General features: G+C 37.2%; 1 protein-coding gene across 1 annotated transcript; it reads left to right on the top strand.

The window, feature by feature from the left end:
* Positions 1 to 2,648: 2,648 nt before the first annotated feature.
* C2H18orf63 (chromosome 2 C18orf63 homolog) lies at positions 2,649 to 19,019 on the top strand. Its single transcript, XM_063323980.1, has 13 exons — positions 2,649 to 2,782; positions 3,468 to 3,546; positions 4,960 to 5,016; positions 6,428 to 6,539; positions 8,992 to 9,033; positions 9,992 to 10,068; positions 11,459 to 11,568; positions 12,230 to 12,326; positions 12,421 to 12,527; positions 13,062 to 13,239; positions 14,352 to 15,416; positions 16,471 to 16,587; positions 18,963 to 19,019. The coding sequence occupies exons 1-13, from the start codon at positions 2,649 to 2,651 to the stop codon at positions 19,017 to 19,019; spliced, it is 2,232 nt and encodes a 743-aa protein (XP_063180050.1).
* The last annotated feature ends 1,234 nt before the right edge of the window (positions 19,020 to 20,253 follow it).

The following is a 20,253-nucleotide window of genomic DNA, read 5'->3' as shown; positions in this document are numbered from 1 at the left end:
TGTTTACAGCATAACTTCAGTGACAAAAAATTTACCCTGTGTGACCTGTTGAGGCATTGCTCCTCTAAGCTGGCACTTAGGTAGGTGTTTTGTACCCCCCGCATGGGCTGTTGGTTGTTAGTGTGCAGGACGGCTTCGTACTTCCTCGCTGAATGCCACCACAATCTTCAGATCCTGTCTCTAGTTCACTGCAGTCAGGCTAATGGGAAGAGTAGCTACTGTCCCTCACAGCTTGGTGTCATTCTCAGCTTTAATAAGGAGGCTCGTCATTCCATCTTCCAAGTCGTTACTGAAAATAACAAATATCCACACCAAGATCTGTGGTTTATCTGTCTGTTCTGACAGAAAACCTGCAGTAGCAGTTCTCCAACAGATGTCCTGTTCAGCCTACAGGAGCTCTGTGGTTGTTTCAAGTTCATGTGTTGTGATTATCAGCCTCTAAAGATGCAATTTCTCCCACACACATTCTACAGAAGGCAGTTGGGTTTATTTCCTATGATTTATAGCTGGTAGTTCTATTAACTGGTACTTCTCTCTTTAGCTTCTCCCCTGAAGGGAGAAACCATTTGCAAGCACTTTGTCCCATTAGCTTTTAAGATGACTGGGAGGATTTAACTTACGCTGAATACAGCGAGTGGTTCCCACAGGCAGTTGGCCTCAAACAGCAAGCAGATCGCTTGAATGTTGCAGCATGGATTTTACAACATCTTTGCCACAAAAATCCCCAGTTGACCTTTTAGGATTCTTTTAAACATTATGAAAACCGAGGACCCAGCCTTTCTTTTCTGTGTTTGCAAACAGACAAGGTTTTTTTTCTCATTTGTTTAAAATGTCCTTTTCCTTAAGCTTTTGGAATTCTCTGATAAACTGATAGTCTTGACTGGCATTTTAAAAGAATCTGCTTTTCATGATTGCTAGAAAAAACTTGATATGTGTTTTCCTTTAAGGAAACCAAGGAAATGTTTTCTTTAAAATTACAGTTGTAAAACATTGATCTTCTGATTTTTCTAGGATATGACTGAGGTTAATCTTTTTAATGTGTTACACTGTAAGCAAGGCAAGGCAAAATCAGAACAGCAAAGTTATCTTTGACATCGTTCCTCAAAAAATGTTTCCAGTTCATAATTTTTTGATCATGATTTGCAAATTGGTTTTCAGGTGAATACCCGGTGACTTCATAAAATCTGGAAACACAATATTATTGCTATATTCACTGTGCTGGTAAGACCATTTACCAAAAAGTTTTTAGGGTTTGAAGGGGCGAGAACTATTAAAACAGCTTTTTCTGGAGTGCAGTGTTCCCGGCTTCTCATAACAAGCAGACTTTCTCCCTGCCTCTTTTTCTTTGAAACGCTTTGAGAAAGGTGCTATAGTTAAAAGGTGTATTTTCACTTCTAATGAAATGTTAGGTGTTCTTTTTTTTGCCATAAATATTCTAGTTCCTTTACACTTAGCCTGATCTGTGCTGCAATACGTGATAGGGTATGAAAGGCATCCAACAGGCAAGGTAATAGCTGTAACTTCGTATTACTCCCACTCACATGAAATTTGTTAGTACTGCATCAAAGGATCACATTCTCAGTCTGAAATTCTGGTTCTTTTGGTTCTTCATTTTGGTGCTTTATACGAAGTTCCAAAAGTGATGGAGTTGCAGCACATCTGCTCAGTAGTATGGTAGTGAACATACATGTACTCTGTATTCGAATTTTAAGTGAAATATCAAGATAATGATTGTGGCCTGAGCCCAAAACTGCCTCATACTCTTGAACACAAAATATAGTCACTAATTTCTGTTATAAGGCAAAGCTTAGGATGTGAAAGACAGCTTTGGTAGAACCACTATATATCTAATCACATTCCACTCCAAATACCAACTGTTTTCTTCATCTTTTGATAAATACCTAGGAGTGTACCTATTAAAAAATCCCTCCAAGACAAAATGCAGTTCTTCATACATTTCTCCTTTGAGAGCAAGAATGGGAGAACAAATTGTGTTCGTTATTATTCGCATAGCTGAATGCAATTATGGATTAGTACAGCTATCAGTCCAGTGTAAGACTGTACTCAGTTCTGCATAGGTTAGGATACAGTCTTCACCTGCCACTTGAGAAGAGAGGTGGGTTTAAGCAGGGAGCACTAGAAAGGGCGCCTGGTGTGGGGAAAAAATAAAAGAATTTCCAGTGTGCCTCCGTGTTTCTGTGGTTTACATTCTCTCTGACAGGCTGGCCACGGTTCTTGTATGACTTAGGAGATCTCTCTTGAGCTCCTGGGAATTAAACTTTCTTGCCAGACAGGAGGGCACCAACATCACAGAGGGATTCCTCAGCTCTTGAATCCCAGATAGATTCCAGCCCCAGTGCAGACTGAGAAAGTTGAAAGGATGTCTTTACTCTGAATATTTTGACTTTTGTAAATAATTGGTTTTTCAAGTATAATGCATTATTTATAGCAAAAGTATATTGAGCTGTGTTAGTTGACCAAATTATGTTATATTGCCTACCTAATCTTAATCAGAAGATAATTGATTATTCATTTACCTGATACCGCATGCTTACAAAGTTCTGTGAACAAATATCTGCCTTATAAAAATGAATTTAATTTTTTCTTTTAAGACCCAGGTGCTGCTTTGCGGCAATCAACAATACAACATGAATGGCAGCAGGCACCAGTCTCTATTCTTTGTCAGTCTGCCGGAGCTACAAAAACTCTGTGCCACTACAGTAACACTGAGTTCTCAGATACCAGAAACTGAGACGAGGAATACACAGATAAAGATTTGCAGGTAAAGAATTCTGAGGGTTATTATTTTCAGAAGCTGTTGGTGTTGTTATTCAAGGATTTTATTAGCAGTACTAGAATTACCTGCAATAAAGTCATCAAAATTCATATCAGCAGCAAACAGTATAAAATTGTTTAAAATAGGGGGGTTTTTTTGGTAGGGGACTTGCTGGCTATTGGGGGAAAAAACCCACATTTCTATTATGTTTTAAATGTCATTGCTAAAACTAACAAGGCCACCTGCTTTGAATTAATAAACAGTTAAAATCAGTCTGTATTCACATGCAATGTTGGGATGTTTTAGGTACATCTTTTGAATTATTGTATTGCGTTATTTATGTTGAGACTGAATGAAAAAAAGTACTCAGAAAGCATATGTACGCTCCTCAGTGTTCACCAAGAATTATATCATTCGCTTTAATAGGAAAGGGAAGAAATGGGAAATTTTTCCAAAAGGAACACTTTTGGAGAGTTCTGTTTATGTGCCAAAGGCCCGTAGCGGTCTTAGACCACTGTGGGTGGGTTAAGAGCAAGTAACTTGGACTAGTCTAATATATTATACTGAACCACTGGAAATCGATTAAAAGTGAAATGTATTATGTTTGCAGAAGGTCAGGAAGATAAATTTAAGCTCAGAAAATCAAGTACTGAAAATTATTTTTGATTTTTTCTTTAACTTTTTCTTACAGACAGTTATTATTCCTGTATCAAGACATCCTTTCTGCACCTGTTATTGGAACACTAAATCAAATTTCAGTTGTAATGGCGGTCAGTATCACTGTGTAAATAACTATTTGTAGTTACATACTGTTGCAGATGAGCAGAATGCACCTCACTCAAAAGAGAGAAGCAGCAATATGTTTTACTGAGGTAAAATAATTTGATTGAGTTTAATAAGTTTGATGGAATTTAATAAATTTTTAATGGTTTGACAAGGTTCAAGAAGTTTGATGGCAAGGTTCACCTTATTAATTACTGCCTGGAAGAAACATACAAAGGAGGCACAAAGAGTAAAGAGGATGCTCCCATTGTGTCATGAGGTTCAGAGTGGACCCCCTTGCTTTCTAAACTCCATTTTGGAGCCTAGGTGTGGCTGGATCCAATCTTAGTTTCAGACTTGGTCAATGGTTCCTCTTTAATGGAATTATCCATACAAAGTTTATAATATCTGAGTAGCTGCATGGATTAGTAACATTTCATAGTATTAATTCAGCATGTTGTCAGTCACTTATATAGGATCTGTTGCAGTAAGGGATCTCTCCACCTTGGGCAAGGAAGGATTTCTTAGCCTCAGGTAAAGAATCTCTAACCTTCAGAGGCATCCCTACTCAAGGGTAGAGTCGCCTGGTGTGCAGGCCAGCTGCTCTTCAGGGAGAGCTCACACTGGGCCCATCCTGATTTTAATATTTATAGGGTGAAGTAGTTGGCTGCTATTCAACAGTATAGACAAGACAGATGTCTTCGGTTTAGCTCTGATCTCTTGTTTGGTTTAGCTCTGATACCTTGTTCTGTGCTTTGGTTATCTTGTACTTTTGGGTTTCAAAACCACCTTTCAAAATATTTTTCAAGACACCTTCACACCCTTGTACATGAGCCAGGGGCTTTCCAGCTCGCAAGTTCACCCCAAGAACGTGAGGCCTGTTGCTTCTTTGTCAGCCTGAACTAAAGTACAGCTAGGAGTAAAGTGTATTTGTCACACATACATGCATGTTTCTCTAAGAAGTGTTTTGTTTGAGGATCAAGGATAAGTAAAATTATGACATTTAAAGCAAACTTTTATTTTTGTGCATTAGTAATGTAGGTGACAGCTTATGTCTTCTACACTTTTGATGAAGTGGCTTTTCAAATGGTGAACATTTTGTGTAACAGAATGGACTCAATTGGTAAGATGCCACCCAATTCACAATGAGAGTAGGAGGAGCAGAGTTCTGCGATTTTTTTTTTGGGGCAGTCTTTTGCTTGCTTGTTAATATATCTTTACCTGGAAATGAGATTACACTATGACAAATGCCTGAACTAATTTCGGTTATCATTCTCCTTGAAAATATAGGATATGATGTTTGCTGTAACTGCTTCTTAGCATGTTTTTCCTAGGCAAAGTCACTGATGGACCAGAATTTATGATTTGCTAAAATACCCGTTAACTTCAGACACTTGATTATTATTTTTTTTTATTTTTAGATTTCATTTTACAAATCAGGAATATGTCAAGCCTACATAGAGAAACAAGGAGCTACTGTGAGTGCTGAAAGATGTCACACTTCTTAAGATTGTTATGCTTGTCTGCAATTGCTGTTGCCAGAGATTATTATTTTTTGTAGGGCATGCAGCTGGCACTACAGAAGCCAAGTTTCAGGCTAAAAAAAGTCTGTCCCATAGACAAAATGTCTCTTATGCATCTGGGGATAGTAAGCATACTTTGTCAGGGTCAGAAGTTTTAAGAAGCTCCTGAGCAATTTCACTAGATTTCTCTGCTGTAATGGGATCCTGATCCTGTTCAGGGGTGACCTCGAGGCACCAACAGACCTGCCCTTCAGGCCAAAGACCTGCAGCTCCCGTGTTGGTGTAACCCCCCTGCGTGTGCCCTGTAGGTTCCACAGGCGGGGGTGTTCAGACAGCTGAACTGTCTCCACATTCATGTTTTGGGTTTATCCAGACTGTATAGGATAGTCTTAGAGAAACAAAAGAAAAACATAGAGAAGAAATGGAACCTGTGAGCTTAACAGCTGATATATTTTTAGACCATTATGTGTAGGCTTTACTATCTTCTAGTATGCAATGTTTGTGGGTTTTATGAATATATGTGTGGATGCACTAAAATTGCTGAGTCAAAAGACTGATTGTAATCAAAGCCAGTAGTGCTCGTAATTCATTTGCACAGGCAGTTGGGTGTATTTGTCTTTGTTACACTTCTTGGATTAGTATGACATATACTGTTCAAATAAGCTTACCTTACAAAACTGCTTTATGTTGATATGTGTTACTGACCTGTCATCAGTAGATTTTCCAACACCAGCAGGTTAGTAGTGTGAAGCATATTTAATAGCAATGATCTGCAAGTAGATCCTTGCAGGATCTCATTAGAAAAATCCTCTTGGAGGTGTATTAGTTAACTCTTTTTAACCCATTGTAATTTTTTTATTTTTCTTGACTAATGCTGTCAATAGAAAGCTATGCAGGACAGGCAAGCAGTCAGGCAAGTAGTACTGCTGGGTGAACAAAGCTACATTTCTCTATTGTTCTTGAGATTGCAAGAAAATATCTCTGGTCTTGAGTTTAACAGCAGGGTTAATATATGTAAATTTTGGATGTTGTGCTCATTGTCTGGAAAGAGATGTGGATCTGGTAAAGTACTCCATATAGTTCAACTAATCTTTTCCCCAAGTCTGTTATCAGCTTCGTGAAAATATTAAGTGAATTGTAGTGCAACTTACTTTGATGACACATATAATCTAAATGCCTACATCAAATATTGTGTTAACTCCCTCCTGTAGCTAAGTAGATGAAAAGTAAAGATGTGTAATATATACTAAGATTTGGTTTCAAGATGTAATAGCAGTATCTTTGATAAAATTTTGACTGAAGCCTTTAAAAAAAAATCAGTTAAATTATTAATAATGTTTTTGTCTTTTCTCACTGATGTTATTAGCTGGAAGCACCACAAACAGTTAGTCCAGACATTCTCCAGACCTGTCTCTCCTACACACTTACAGCAAGACTTGCACCCAGATGGAACAAGGCTGGTCATCTCTTGGTGCAAGGTATTTGATTTGCCTGGGTCAGGGATCAAGCATTTAATTTTCAGTTCTTTATTGTTGTATTTGCTTTCCATAATTTAATTTCCACAATTATTTCATTTCCATCATTATTTCATTCATTACGTTCAATTATTTCATTCATTTATCCTATGATTTTTTTTTTCTTAGATTGCATTTTTGTTGTTCCTTTATCCAAGCTCAGTGATTCAAGTTAACAATCTGAATGGACATATCATTCACTTTTTCATCTTATCATAGAATGGTTTGGATTGTAAGGGACCTTAAAGATCGTCTAGTTCCAACCCCCCTGCTATGGGCAGGGACACCTCCCACTGGACCAGGTTGCTCATCCAGCCTGGTCTTGAACACTTCCAGGGATGGGGCATCCACAACTTCTCTGGGCAACCTGTTCCAGTGTCTCACCACCCTCACAGTAAAAAATTTCTTCCTAATATCTAATCTAAATCTCCCCTCTTTCAGTTTAAAACCGTTACCCCTCTTCCTATCACTACACTCCCTCATCTCTCCAGTAGGCCCCCTTTAGCTATAAGGTCTCCCAGAGCCTTCTCTTCTCCAGGCTGAACAACGCCAAACTCTCTCAGCTGCCTGTCTTCATAGAAGTGCTCCAGCCATCTGATCGTCTTTGTGGCCCTCCACTGGACCCATTCCAACAGGTCCATGTCCTCATGTTGGGGATTCCAGAGCTGGACACAGTACTCCAGGTGGTGTCTCACCAGAGCAGAGTAGAGGGGGAGAATCACCTCCCTCGACCTGCTGGCCACGCTTCTTTTGATGCAGCCCAGGATGCGGTTGGCTTTCTGGGCTGCAAGCACACATTGCTAGCTCATGTTGAGCTTCTCACTCACCAACACCTCCAAGTCCTTCACCTCAGGGCTTCTCTCAAGCCATTCTCTGCCCAACCTGTATTTGTGCTTGGGATTGCCATGACCCAGGTGCAGGACCTTGCACTTGGCCTGGTTTAACTTCATGAGATTTGCACGGGCCCATGTCTCAAGCCTGTCCAGCTCCCTCTGGATGGCATCCCTTCCTTCCAATGTGTCAGCTGTGCCACACAGCTTGGTGTCATTGGCAAACTTGCTGAGGATGCACTCAATCCCACTGTCCGTGTCACCGACAAAGATGTTAAATAGCACTGGTCCTAGTACTGATCCGTGAGGAATGCCACTCATCACTGGTTGCCACTTGGACATTGAGCTGTTGACTGCAACCCTTTGAGCGTGGCCATCTAGCCAGTTTCTTATCCACTGAGTGGTCCACCCATCAAATCCATGCCTTTCCAATTTAGAGACCAGGATGTCATGCGAGGCAGCGTCAAATGGTCAAATGATGTCTGTTGCTTTCCCTTTATCTACCAACGCTGTAACACGATCGTAGAAGGCCACTAGATTTGTCAGGCATGACTTGCCCTTGCTGAAACCGTGTTGGCTGTCACCAGTCACCTCCTTATTTTCCATGTGCCTTAGCAGAGATCCCTCCTCAGCTCAAATAATCAATAGAAAAATATTTCAAGTGAATGCAACATACCAGATTAATAACTTCCGACCCAAATATTCTTGGTCAGCAAATGTCTTCTAAAAATTTGGCTTGTTTTTCAGATTCATGCTTTCATCAGTGGCACTTCTGCACATGCTTTTCTAATACAGAGTGTTTTTCTGTCAGGTCATCTTCTACCAAGCTCTGTCTTTTTAGATGGTAGTTCCTTTGCCTGACATCTCCCTACTAACTCCCGTGTAGGATAAATGTGAATTACCAAAGTATAGAAAAACAGATGTGTTTCAGATACTGTGGTGTGCTGTTATTAAGTAGAGCAATTGTATAGATCGTTCCAAATATACGATGCAAAAAGTGTATATGTTATTGTTTTATTTCCAGCCACAATATTAACAGTATCTTGTTTTCAATATTTTCAAAATTTATAGCTCTCTGAATGAAATCAACTTATTTAGGAATAGCAGAGAGAAGTAGAGGGCTAGATGGTAGGTGATATAAAACTGACTTCAACGAAAGACATTGACTACTAGCGATGTGACCTGGTACATGCAGCTTGTCTAACTATATGTGTTACTAAAGCTGGGCAAAACTGATGATATATGGTAAAATATATAGTAATAGTATCCAGATTTGCTTTTGAACCTGAGAAATTTATTAACTGTTAGTCAATTAAAAATAATTCCATGTATAATTTCCTTACTGGGAGGAAAAAACAATGTATAAATGGCTGTCCGCTAATATACTTTCATGTATCTTTTATATAAGGTGTTAATGAATCCATAGAAAGTTAATTGAGAGAGGGTTTTTTCTGTCCTTAAAAGGAATGAACCTTTCAGCATTCATGACACACACAAATGAAACTGTGTGATTTCTTCTGGTTTTTTTTGCATAGACATTAGGCATATGATTTAGAAAATAATGTCTATCTATTTTATTTATTAAGGAAAAGATTTTTTGTCTTGTTCAGGAAGGCAAAATGCTGTTGGTAAGTACAATATTCTGTTAATGGTGAACTTGTAAGAGCAAGGTATAGTTATGTGCTTTCATATTGCCATGATCTTGGTATTGCCAACACAATGTCTTTTTGTTTTTCATTCTGAAATAACCTCTGTCAAAATACATTTGATGGCAGATGATGCTCTTTATGTAATAGTTGTCAGCTCAACTGCACCTTTGAAAAATTACCCACAAAAAAGGTAATTTTTTTACAGCCATAGACTGAAGTTTACCGTTTTAAAGTTATGATTATTACAATTAAATGCATTTGCCTCAAATTATGAGTCTTGCAAGTGATGTGAAAGTTCCATAATAGCATGTGACTGTCCATAATAAAGTAACTGTCCTGTACGTACTGTGTTTGCTGTTCACAAAAGTTAAGTCGCAAACATGCTGCTTAGCTATTGCAGAAATTACAAAGTAATGTTTTTATCCCAGTATAAAAGTTAGTTTTCATTTGTGCATATTGAAGCCTAAATTTGTAACAGGGACATATGTTGAGGGACATAATACATTTAGTCTGTGTGCTAGAGCTTGCTTAGAACAGTGTGGATGTTCTGGAGTTGTGTCAATAAATGCTTGCCTTGCTCATATAGTCTTTCTGGATGCGGAACTGGGCTAGATGACTCAGAACAGCCAATGGTTACAAGAACTACATTTGCTTTGAAAATGGGTGTTCGCGTTTCAAGGACATGAGTCTCAAGCATCCGGTTGCATGGACAGCCATGAGCTCCTAAGGAGGTGTACTGTATGGATAGTAATTCATTATTATTATTTTTCTCAGTTAAAATGCAGTTAACTTTAATTTTCATGCTGAGGAAGTCTAGCCTTTTGATTTTCAAATGCAGCATTTTGACTAACAATTACTTTAAATAAACATTTGGTTTAGCTTTCTAACAGATGAACTGTAGTTAAAAACAGAGATTCGCGCTTTGTTTTTATTCTAGTTCTAGACCTCAATGTATCAGAGAGACAGCTTTGCATCAGTGTGGAGGCTTTCTCAATTCGGTTGCCACCCCCTGAGGTATAAAATAGTTATACTTTCTATGCCTGTGTTTGTCTTATTAATCTTTATGTTATTTTCCATTAGGTGACTTGCAATTAGAATGATGGGGATAGAAGTGCTTATTTCTAGTAGCATTAAGACAGTAATCATATTCATTGACTATCTGCATCTGTTATAAGTGCATAGCATCCGTATTGCATTTATATTGATGCATTCTAGAAAGCATTGTAAAATTGAGATTCTAGACTAATTAAGAGACTTTTCAAAAACTGCTAACAGAATATAGTAGTGAAGTGTCCTTATGATTCTAGATTTACTACTAGCAGTGTTTTATAGAAGGCATTCACTGTAATACACAGACAGTTTTGAGTAACATCTTAAAAGTGAAGCTACAGGTAAGTTGTCAGCACTATGTTTAAGGTTCCTGTATATAATTCTTCTGGAATTTGCTTCATTTTCTATGCAGCTTCCAAAATACTGGAGCAGCCTGGATGATGCTGCTTGTAAGCGTAATTAATACACTGATTAAGAAACCATGATTGAAGTTGAAAAGTTACCATCCTTTCTGATAGCCATATCACTTTTGTTGAATATGTCCATACATACAAGGGCATATTTGTCAGGCTTGCTGTTTTCTTCCAAAACAAGTATTTCTGATCCAAACTCTTCTTTCTTAGAATAGAAGAATAGGATTTCTTCCGTGACCTAGTTGGACAGCCTAAACATTAAAACTATCTATAGGAATCCAATTCCAAAATGACACAAAGCAATAATGTAAGCAATCATGACATGGCTTCATTATCAGTTTCATCATTTTAATATGTTTCTAAAACAGAAATGGGCAGATTTTCTTGTCAGTGAATAAATGCAAACCCTGGTAGACCATAAAGAAAGAAAATGTTTCTCAGTTCTAAGTGTTCGATTAGCCCCTACAGTCAAATATTTTTACATTGTGAAAATGTGTGGTGTTTTTTGACTTCTCACAGGGTGAAACTGTATGTCCCATTTGTTCTGTTGCTTGGATCTTTACACTTGATTAGGCAACGTGGCATACACAATTACTAGATGGTCAAACATGTGTCTCTGGTTTGGACTTTAGTTCTTAGTTTGAGAAATTCCTTCTGTACTCTTATTTATTAAAACACTTCAAATAAAGTTTGAATCTCACTGATTTAAATAACCTTTAAACCTTGCACTTGCATAACTTTTGGAAGTGTAGGCTCTAACGTAAGATAGTGTGCAGTTTGATAATAGGAATATCTTCTGAAATGATCAGTTTGTGAGAGCTGATAAAAGAATAACAATGCATAAGCTTCAGTGTATTTTGCTACACAACTATTTTTGGAAATTTTAATTTTGTATTGCTGTAGAAAGATTTGTAAATAACTTTTTTTTTTCCACTTTTAAGGTGGGAGATTTTGATATTTCAGCAAACACCGTAAAGCTGTTTGACAGCAATGAAGATGCAGTTATTCACCAACATTCCATATTAAGTAACTGGTGCTATGTTTTGCCAAGGTAGGACTCTGTTTACGTTTCAGCAGCAACAAACATTTCCTGGAATGTTTGCCATATAAATTGTGAATTTGACAATAGTGGTAAGAACACTTCTGTTTTACAGTCTGTTTTCCATTCAGGAATCTTTCTTTTTTACTTTTATAGTCTCAAAGTAATAGAAAATGAGAAAAATTAATCAGTGAATCAAAAAATACACATTTAAGTATTATTTCAATTTCACCAGTCTCTCTGCTGCTTCTATGATATGCAAGGGCATTAATTTTTCTCAAATACAATTTTAGCAGAAAGTGTCAATTTAAATAAAAAACATATTTCTACCTTTGCCACAAACCATCTTTATTTTCACCTATGATTTTCATCCTAAAAATACGAGAAGTAATGATATATATGCTTATGTTCTACATTCACTGGTAGTGAGTATTACAGACAAGAGAAATTTGACTTGTACGTGACAACTTGTTTTCCATACTCCAGGAAATATTGCTATTGTTCTGTCATAAACTTATGAGCTAAAGGTATTAGTCCTTAAAACGTAAAAATAATCCATAAATACTTTCAATGCCAAAAATAAGATTTACCTTTTTTTTCCAAAAAGCCCAGTATATTTTCATCCGAGTTTTATGACATCATTTCTAAGCATCCCTTCTTTACCTGTGCATAGCATGAAAATGGGTCAAATCATAAACATCAGCCACATAATTCCTCCAGGATCTCCCTTCCATTCGTATGAAGAATTTCAGCTGCACTGGAAGAATCTGGTAAGAAACAATATACACTGTTTTCATTTTTCCCTACCTTTTTTGTAAGTATTGAATTTGTATTTGTAATACACATTTGTGGTTTTTTTTAAAGTATGGATATATTCTTCCAGAGGATCTTGAAGAGAAGAAAATATACTTCAGTGTTTACTTCAAACCAATAGGGGAAAGGTTCTTTACATATCCTTTCACAATATTTTTGTTACATTTTCTGTACTACACTTCTGGTGAAGTTCTAATTTTTATTTTTGAATGTGCCACATTTTCTTCTTCCATAATTTCATAGAAGTCGGTGGAGCATTTTTTCACTAGACAAATTCAAACAAAATATTTAGTCAAATCTCTTTGTCCTAATATTGAATAATAGCAAGTCAAATAGATCAGTTTGCTTCACAGCTTCTGTAAACATAATGCCATTCTAAATGGTGATGTAAAAGGAACGGTGAAGTTACTGTAAAAATATGGCCAACAACGATTTTTTTTAAAGAGAATTTTCCTGCTAGGAAAGACTAGACTAAGGATTACTTATATTGAGTAATCGTTACTATGGTAGATTAGTGTGGTATAATCGTGTTGAAGTCAACTTTATAAGCTTTAGTCCCTTAAGAAAGTAAGTGCTTTTGTTCATCCTTTTGAAAAATCTTTAGAGATGTTCATGCTCTCTTCTCAATGAAGATGATCCATAATTATGAAAACGTAGAGAAACTTGTTACGTATCCCTGAACACTTATTCAGGTACCCTTTAAGTTGCATTCGAAGTCAGCCAGTGCAATATTTCCCTAGAACAGATTCGGAAACTGTGTTGAAATCTTTTCTTTCTGACATGAAGCATAATTTTTCACATCTATGTGGATTTCCAGTAAAGATGACAAGTAAAGCACTTTATGCTACACAGGAACTCTCCAGAGCTCCGGTGCGTATAAGGTTTTTTTATAAACACGGTAATGGCATGTACTTTGTTCATGGTACAAAGTGGTCTTTTTTATATTCAGAACACAGTAAGAGCATAAAACTATGCTTTTCACAACAAACAACTATCAATTGTAAATTTTAATTAAATGTGTAATTAAATGTATTGCTATTTGCCATTGTTATGTTGTTGTTCACATCACAAATACATTAAAAAATTGGACTTAGTGTTAATTAGTTGCTATCAATATTTGCAGTTCTATAGACCTTATTTTACAGTTGGGTATCCAGAACTTTCTCACACCTCTTCCATAATAACAATAACAACAATAATAACATTATTATTATTATTACAATTTATTTTTTAAAAAACAAGCTGAGAAATATATAAAGTTCTGTGGACTTACACATTTTAAAACACTCAAGCTGTAAGTTTCACTCCACGGCTGGTGATGGAAAGGAGGCAAGCAAGCAAAACTTCAATTTGAGCTTGTGACAAAGGCTGAGACTCAAATTTCTTTGGTAGTAGTGTGTGAAAGAAGAAATGAAGTAATTAATTCTGAACAAAGAATGGTGACAGAAATTGCAGAGATCCTAAAATACTATAATCCTCTTTCAGAAAGCAGTTCTTGTTTATGTCTCTTCAGTGATCAAAGCTAGAATGGCTCCTCTTTGTCATCTGCAGTTTTTATAGACATCCAAACTGTCTTTTGCTCAGAATACAGATGCCCTTAGAAGTCTTAAGAGATGAGGAGCCCTGTCAGTCAGTCTCTGCAGACCCCCACAGAAGGGGTAGGCATTACCCAGTTGGAAAGCACTAAACCAAGATAATGACTGTAATTTAAGTCTTTCCTTCCGAGGAATACCATATTCCAGCATAGTTTATAAACAAAGAAGTGGGTGGATGAGAAAAAAAATCTTCATTTATAGTGACAACAAAATATTGTTTAAAAAAAAAAGTTCATTCTAATTCAAAACAGGAAAATGTATGGTTGTATATTGTGATATATATAAAGTAGAATATATTAGGTAGATATCATATAGTGATGCATTAGGTGTCACTGTCAGATTTTTAAACCCGGCTCATTCAATTTAGCAACTCTTATTGTATTGCAGGAAATAAAATCTAAGCATATGAAATTGGATGGTGAGATGGTTTGTGTAGTATCTCTAACGCAGGCTCCTCCAAGAAAACAGACTTTGCCTAGAATTTCTTCACCGTGCAGTATGGAAAACAGCCACTGGATGGAGCGTTTGATCAAAGAGCCAGAAACACACACTTTTTCGAGTAGCTGTAAGGGTACAGAAAAGGTTAGCATTGAAGCAAGAGAGAAATCAATGAATAATAGAGAAATACCAGGAGTACTGGAGTTACCAGTTGTGAAGTCTTTGGGAATGCCTGTTAATTCAGCCTTTGAACTCCCTCCCTCAAAAGTCAACAAAATTATACCAATTTTCAAAGGCAAGTTGATGCAAATGAACGGAAAAACCACAAATCAAATGGATGGGAAGAAAAGAGAAAATGCTGAAAGACATTCAGCAGTAAAAATTATGGCTGTTTCGTCTTCCATGTTGACCACGTGCAAATCCAGCACAAGTCATGTTTACAAACCCGTTCAAAATGTGTCAGTCAAAAATCCTAGTCATAGCAGCATACTTGAGGTAATGAACACAAAAACAAAGGCAAAACCTGGTACACCTGTGTTTCGATGGAAGACAGTATCTTGTGGACAACTGACTAATTCTGATTTTTCTGGTAACTCAGGTGAGAATTCAAGTGAAGTCAATCACAAAAAGGCAGATTCTCCTTCCTTTCTTAAGAATGTTGGATCAGTCCTTCAGAAATCAAACATCAATCTGAGTTCAAATACATATGCATCTTCTAGTGCAAGAAGGGGAAAAAAGTTTGCAAGTCAAAATACCACGCAAGTTCTTGAGAAACATCACCAGTCAAAGAAAGTACCTTTACAGATTTGTAAATTAGACAATGAAATGACAAATTGTGGTTTATCACAGCAGCAAACAAAGAGATCACATGAAGGAGCAGGGTTAAATATTCATGAATCTGTCTTAAATGATATGATGTGCATCGCCAAAAATGAAGACAATAAAGCAGCATGCCATTCTAAGGACACTATCGCTAAGACAACCAGTCATCTTTCCAAATCTAACTTTGGACAGGTATGGTAGATAACAGGGCTCATTCTCACTGGTTCTCACAAATTCAGTATATTCTAAAACAACAGGAAGCAATAAAGAGCATGGCTTTCGTAGTTTTCTATCATCATTCTCAATGTAGTTTTATAAAATCTCTACAATATAAGTTAATGTTTTCAGCCACTGCTGCTGACAGGGAATTTTCTGAAAGGGAAGATGATTTACTGTGTTGTCAGAGATACACTTTTTATTTGGGACTTTTAAGGTGGGATAATTAGTTTTCTTTTCTTTAAGACGGTTTATCAGTTTATCAAGAATTGTGTGAGGTTAACGTGGTGAAATTTTCAGTGTGCAGTCTGTCTTCATATGAAACCACATTAACGAACAGCTCCTGGAAGGAAACTCAAACCTCATCAATTGTGCAGTGGTGACTGCAGTGTGTGTAAGGCATTGTGCTGTTAGACAAACATGGAAGGTTTGCAAATAAAAGCGTCGTGGTTTGGGCTGGGCTGGCCTCAACCCAGGGCAACAAGTTTTAATTACAATTTCACTAAAAGCACAATTTGCAACAGGAAAAAGGGCATAAGGGAAAAAAATGCCCAGGCATTCCCTGGGCATAAGGGAAAAAAAATAAATCTTCAGAGTGGTTAAGTACTGGAACAAATTGCGCAGAGAGGTTGTAGAGTTGTTATCCTTTCAGATTCTCAAAACTTGATTGGATGGGGCCCAAAGCAATGTGATCGAACTTTGAAGTTATCTCTGTTTTGAGTAAAAGTTATGGTTAGATGAACACTACAGGTATTTTACAAGCTAAATTTTCTATGATTCTGTCTGCATTTCAATAAGATAAATAGCTGAGCTGATTTCAGTGCAATTTTTATGAGGATGATATCTCACATATCGGGCATACAGATGAACTGTGTTGTGCTTATCATTTTTTTCACCTATAAAAAGTAATTTGGTAGGTTATTTCAACTTTGTGTTATGAGGACTCCTTTTGAAAAAGTAGGTCATATTAACAAGTAGAAAAATACTGGAGTTTTTTTGCTAATGAAGGTATAAATGTCTGTATTTTAAGATGATTACAGGGAATGAGTATCTGACATGTGAAACACTGACTTCAAAACCAACTTCCTTGGTCAAGGAGAGCAACACAGAAGCATCTGTAAAGAAAGGTTGTGCCAGAAGAAGACAGGTAAAAAAACCCCACACATACACACCTTGATCCAGTCTACAGGGACCTGAATTAATAGATAAAAAGGAAAATATTATTTTTTTAATTTTAGCATATTAAAGTTAAAACACGGAAACCAAGAAATCTTATCGAGCCTGCTTCGGATAAAATTAACTTTAACTGTTGGTTATATTATTGTTACTTCAAGCATGTATTTTGTCTCCTGCAAAAGATCCTACTGAAATAAAAACCTTTAATGATGTTACTTAAAGTAAATATGTTTCTGAAGCAGATTTTCTGTTTCTACAGAAAACCAATATATGGTTTGCCCAATATATGAGCATTCTCACTGCCTCTGTAAGCATCCCATCTTAAGTGCTTAAATTCAGCATGTTCTATAGAGATGAGTTCCGAAAGGCCATTTGTAATTCATTCTGGGTTTTTTAAAAGTTGTATTCTCTGAATTACTTAAATATATTTAAGTTGTTATTCTATTACTAGATGGGGTCAGCAGCAGCAATTAGATAGGTTCCCAATATGAATTTATTTATTTTTTAATACTTTTTCCTTTGGATGCTGCTGTAATGATAATAATGTTTACTTTTAAATTCCTCTTCAAAATATTTTTTCGTGATTCTTAAATATTGCTTTTACCTACCACTGGGATACACTTCTGCTTCTAAATATCAGTTCTTTAAAACTTGGTTGTATCTTCCATATCCTCCTTCTTACAACCACATTCTCTGTGTTTTTGCTACCTACAAATTAGGCCCATTAGAAGGAGCCGGTCCCAAGTCTCCATTGCTCAGTACAATTTTATTTTCTTACTTCATAATGTGTGTATTATTTCTGCTAATAGCCAACTGAAAACTCTGTGCAATAACTCTACAAAATAAGCCAGGAGGAAAAGTTGTGCGCACTTAACTCCCTTTTCATCCAGGTTCCCTTGTGTTTTCTATTTCATTTCAAGTGTGACCATTTGAGGTCTCATTACCCATACTTGATCTGAAGTGCCTTCGCCTACTCACATGTTGCGCTATATGAACTTACCTTGTCAACATACTCATTTACTGTTGATTAAGAACTTAAGAGTATGCATCCATAATTCACGTTCTTCCACTTAATTTGCATTTGTTAACATTAAATTTTATGTGTCAATCTTTTTGTTTTGTTATGCCTTTAAAGCCAAATGCAAGACAATTCTGCAGTTTTTAATGGTAATTAAAAAAGCACAGTCTGTGCTATCTGTGCAGTTCAGAAAGGGCCAGTAGAGGAGCCTCAGGGGCCTGCTGCAGGAATGCACTCATACCCTGGAGCTCAGGCTGCAGCAGGGAAGAGAGGAGTTGGTGTGGGAAACGCCAGCCCAGCTGCTCTGAGCTGGCCTCATCCAGCTGCAGCTGGGAAAGGCCCTTCTGCAAGGCCACAACTGAGTCACTAGTTACAGGCCCAGCACTGTGATGCTACAGCAGTAGAGTCAGGAGTCTGTCTCAAGAAGAAGAAAAAAAACAGCAACTAAAAATAACTGTGGTTATAAGAATAACAACCCCAGGGGTCTGAGTACTGGAGGGAGACTTCCACCATAATATGAATTAAGTGCTGAAGTCCTTTGCCTGCCACTGGGAATGACTCGGCCACACTAGGGCTTGTAAGCATGGAGCTAGCTCTGCAGCTTGGGCAGACTGGGCAAGTAGAGAGCTTGTAGCTGGTCTGGTAGCACTGCTGGGGTGGGGAAGGGGCACTGTCCTGTCCTAGTCATGAGTCACAAGTGCCCCATGCCATTCCTCTCTCTCCAGGCAGGCTGTGAGTAGCACGGGTACCAGCCTGAGCCCTGCAAGCTACTTTTGGGAAGCGGCAGGACACAGCAAAGTCTCCCAGTCTGCCTGACACGCTGACAGTGCAGCACTGCCACTGCTGGAGCCAAGTGAGGCAGATGTACAGCTCTAGGGAAGCTTCAGCTGGAGTCTCAGGAATAGGAGGTGGACTTGTCTATTAACTGGGGTAGGGATGGACTCCAGTGCTCGTTAGTCTGACTCCTCTCTCCAGATTAAAATACAATGGGGCTGACTGGGGACACAGCTAAACACTTCTCTGAAGAGTAAGCCTTTGTCATTATCTCAAGTTTGGACACCAAAAATAATCATTTCGGTTTGAAAGTCTTGGCTGCCAGCATGCAAAAGGGTATTTTCAAAATAGCTCTGGTTTTAATTATATACCTACTATACATAGAAACGTACTTTATATTTACCTTGGAAAATAAAAACTTTCATTAATTACTTCTCATACCATTCAACTAAGCATTTCACCCAGAAACAATTTTTCAGTTGAGCTGTTATCTTAGTATTACTGCTTCGTTTGCTTTACTGTTTTTTGCCTTTTTTTTTGTTTTTTGTTAACAGAAAGAAGAAGGTTGTTCGAAGTTAAAGAGAGCCAAAAGAAGTAACCCTTCTATTTAGGATGTTCTGGAGTACTGAAGAAAACTCTGGGTATGGTCATTACAAATTTTAAATCTTTTTCTTTATTAAAATAATATCAAATATCTGTAATAGTTCCTACTCTTTTGGATCGTGATAATGATATCAGCTGTCTCCAAAGGAATCACTTTACTAAACAGGTTCTAGAGCAAAATAATGAGGTAACAGAAGCTAAGATTCTTGGTTTTATTGGACACTAGCAAATAAAGCTGTGGGGTTTTTTTGTGTGTGTGAAACAAGCAATGTTAAATGCAACGACATCTTGTACTTAGTTGAACTTAGAATTTGGCTTAAATTTGTATTTTCATTGGCTCATTTAAACCTGGTTTTTGTGCTGCCAGATTTCATTTGAATCTGAGCTGAAGTTAAAACCATAAACCACTAAAGTGAAGCTATGTATATTATTTAATAATAATACATGAAATGGGATGGCTAAATGCATTTGTGGTGCTAAGATCTAATTCAAGGACAAAATGGTCACACAAAATGAGTAAATTTAGTTTTGTGACCTGATATTTCAACCTACATCGTGGATGGTTGTCGATAATAGTCTTGCAGGATAGAACAAGCTTTTCCTTTGAGTATTCCTTTGAATATTAAGGATACATATAGCATATGAAATCCACCAGTTTTATTGACCCATTGGCCCATCACAAGTTATCAGAAGTAAAACAGGCAGGAAGGAGTAACCTATACAGTTCACTGTTTCTGAGAGAAATAGAAGTATATTTATTCAAAAGAAAGTATTGATGTAAGCAAGGTGGTCACACAGACACAACAGCACAAAAACTTATATTATAAAAAATAGATAGAAAACCATAGCAATAAAGAAGCAAAATATAAACTGTGTGTCTTTTAATCTGACTTTTGGCTTCAACATAAGTGCTAACAAGTAGCCAAATGTGAATTTTATCTCAGAGGTGCACTTTATGTCCTTCCTTTCTTTGCATGGATCAGTTTCCTGCGGTGAACATATATATATTGGTTGTCTACTTTCCCTGAAGAAAGTCTGTTGTATGAATGGATGTCCTTTCCATATAGGACCTTGATACTTCAGTATTCAGCATATCCTGTTCCCAAATCTCTCAAAAAGCAAGTGAATGCTTTCCCATAATTTCCCATTATCTCTTCTGCTTCAAGCCAGGCAAGTCAGGCATCGTCCTTCTTCAGAGGCGGTCTGTTTTGGTGATTCAGCATGGATATCTGTAGGTCCAAA

This window comes from Chroicocephalus ridibundus, chromosome 2 (assembly GCF_963924245.1).
Source record: "Chroicocephalus ridibundus chromosome 2, bChrRid1.1, whole genome shotgun sequence".
NCBI lineage: Eukaryota > Metazoa > Chordata > Aves > Charadriiformes > Laridae > Chroicocephalus > Chroicocephalus ridibundus.
This window is presented reverse-complemented; position numbering and strand designations above follow the sequence as displayed.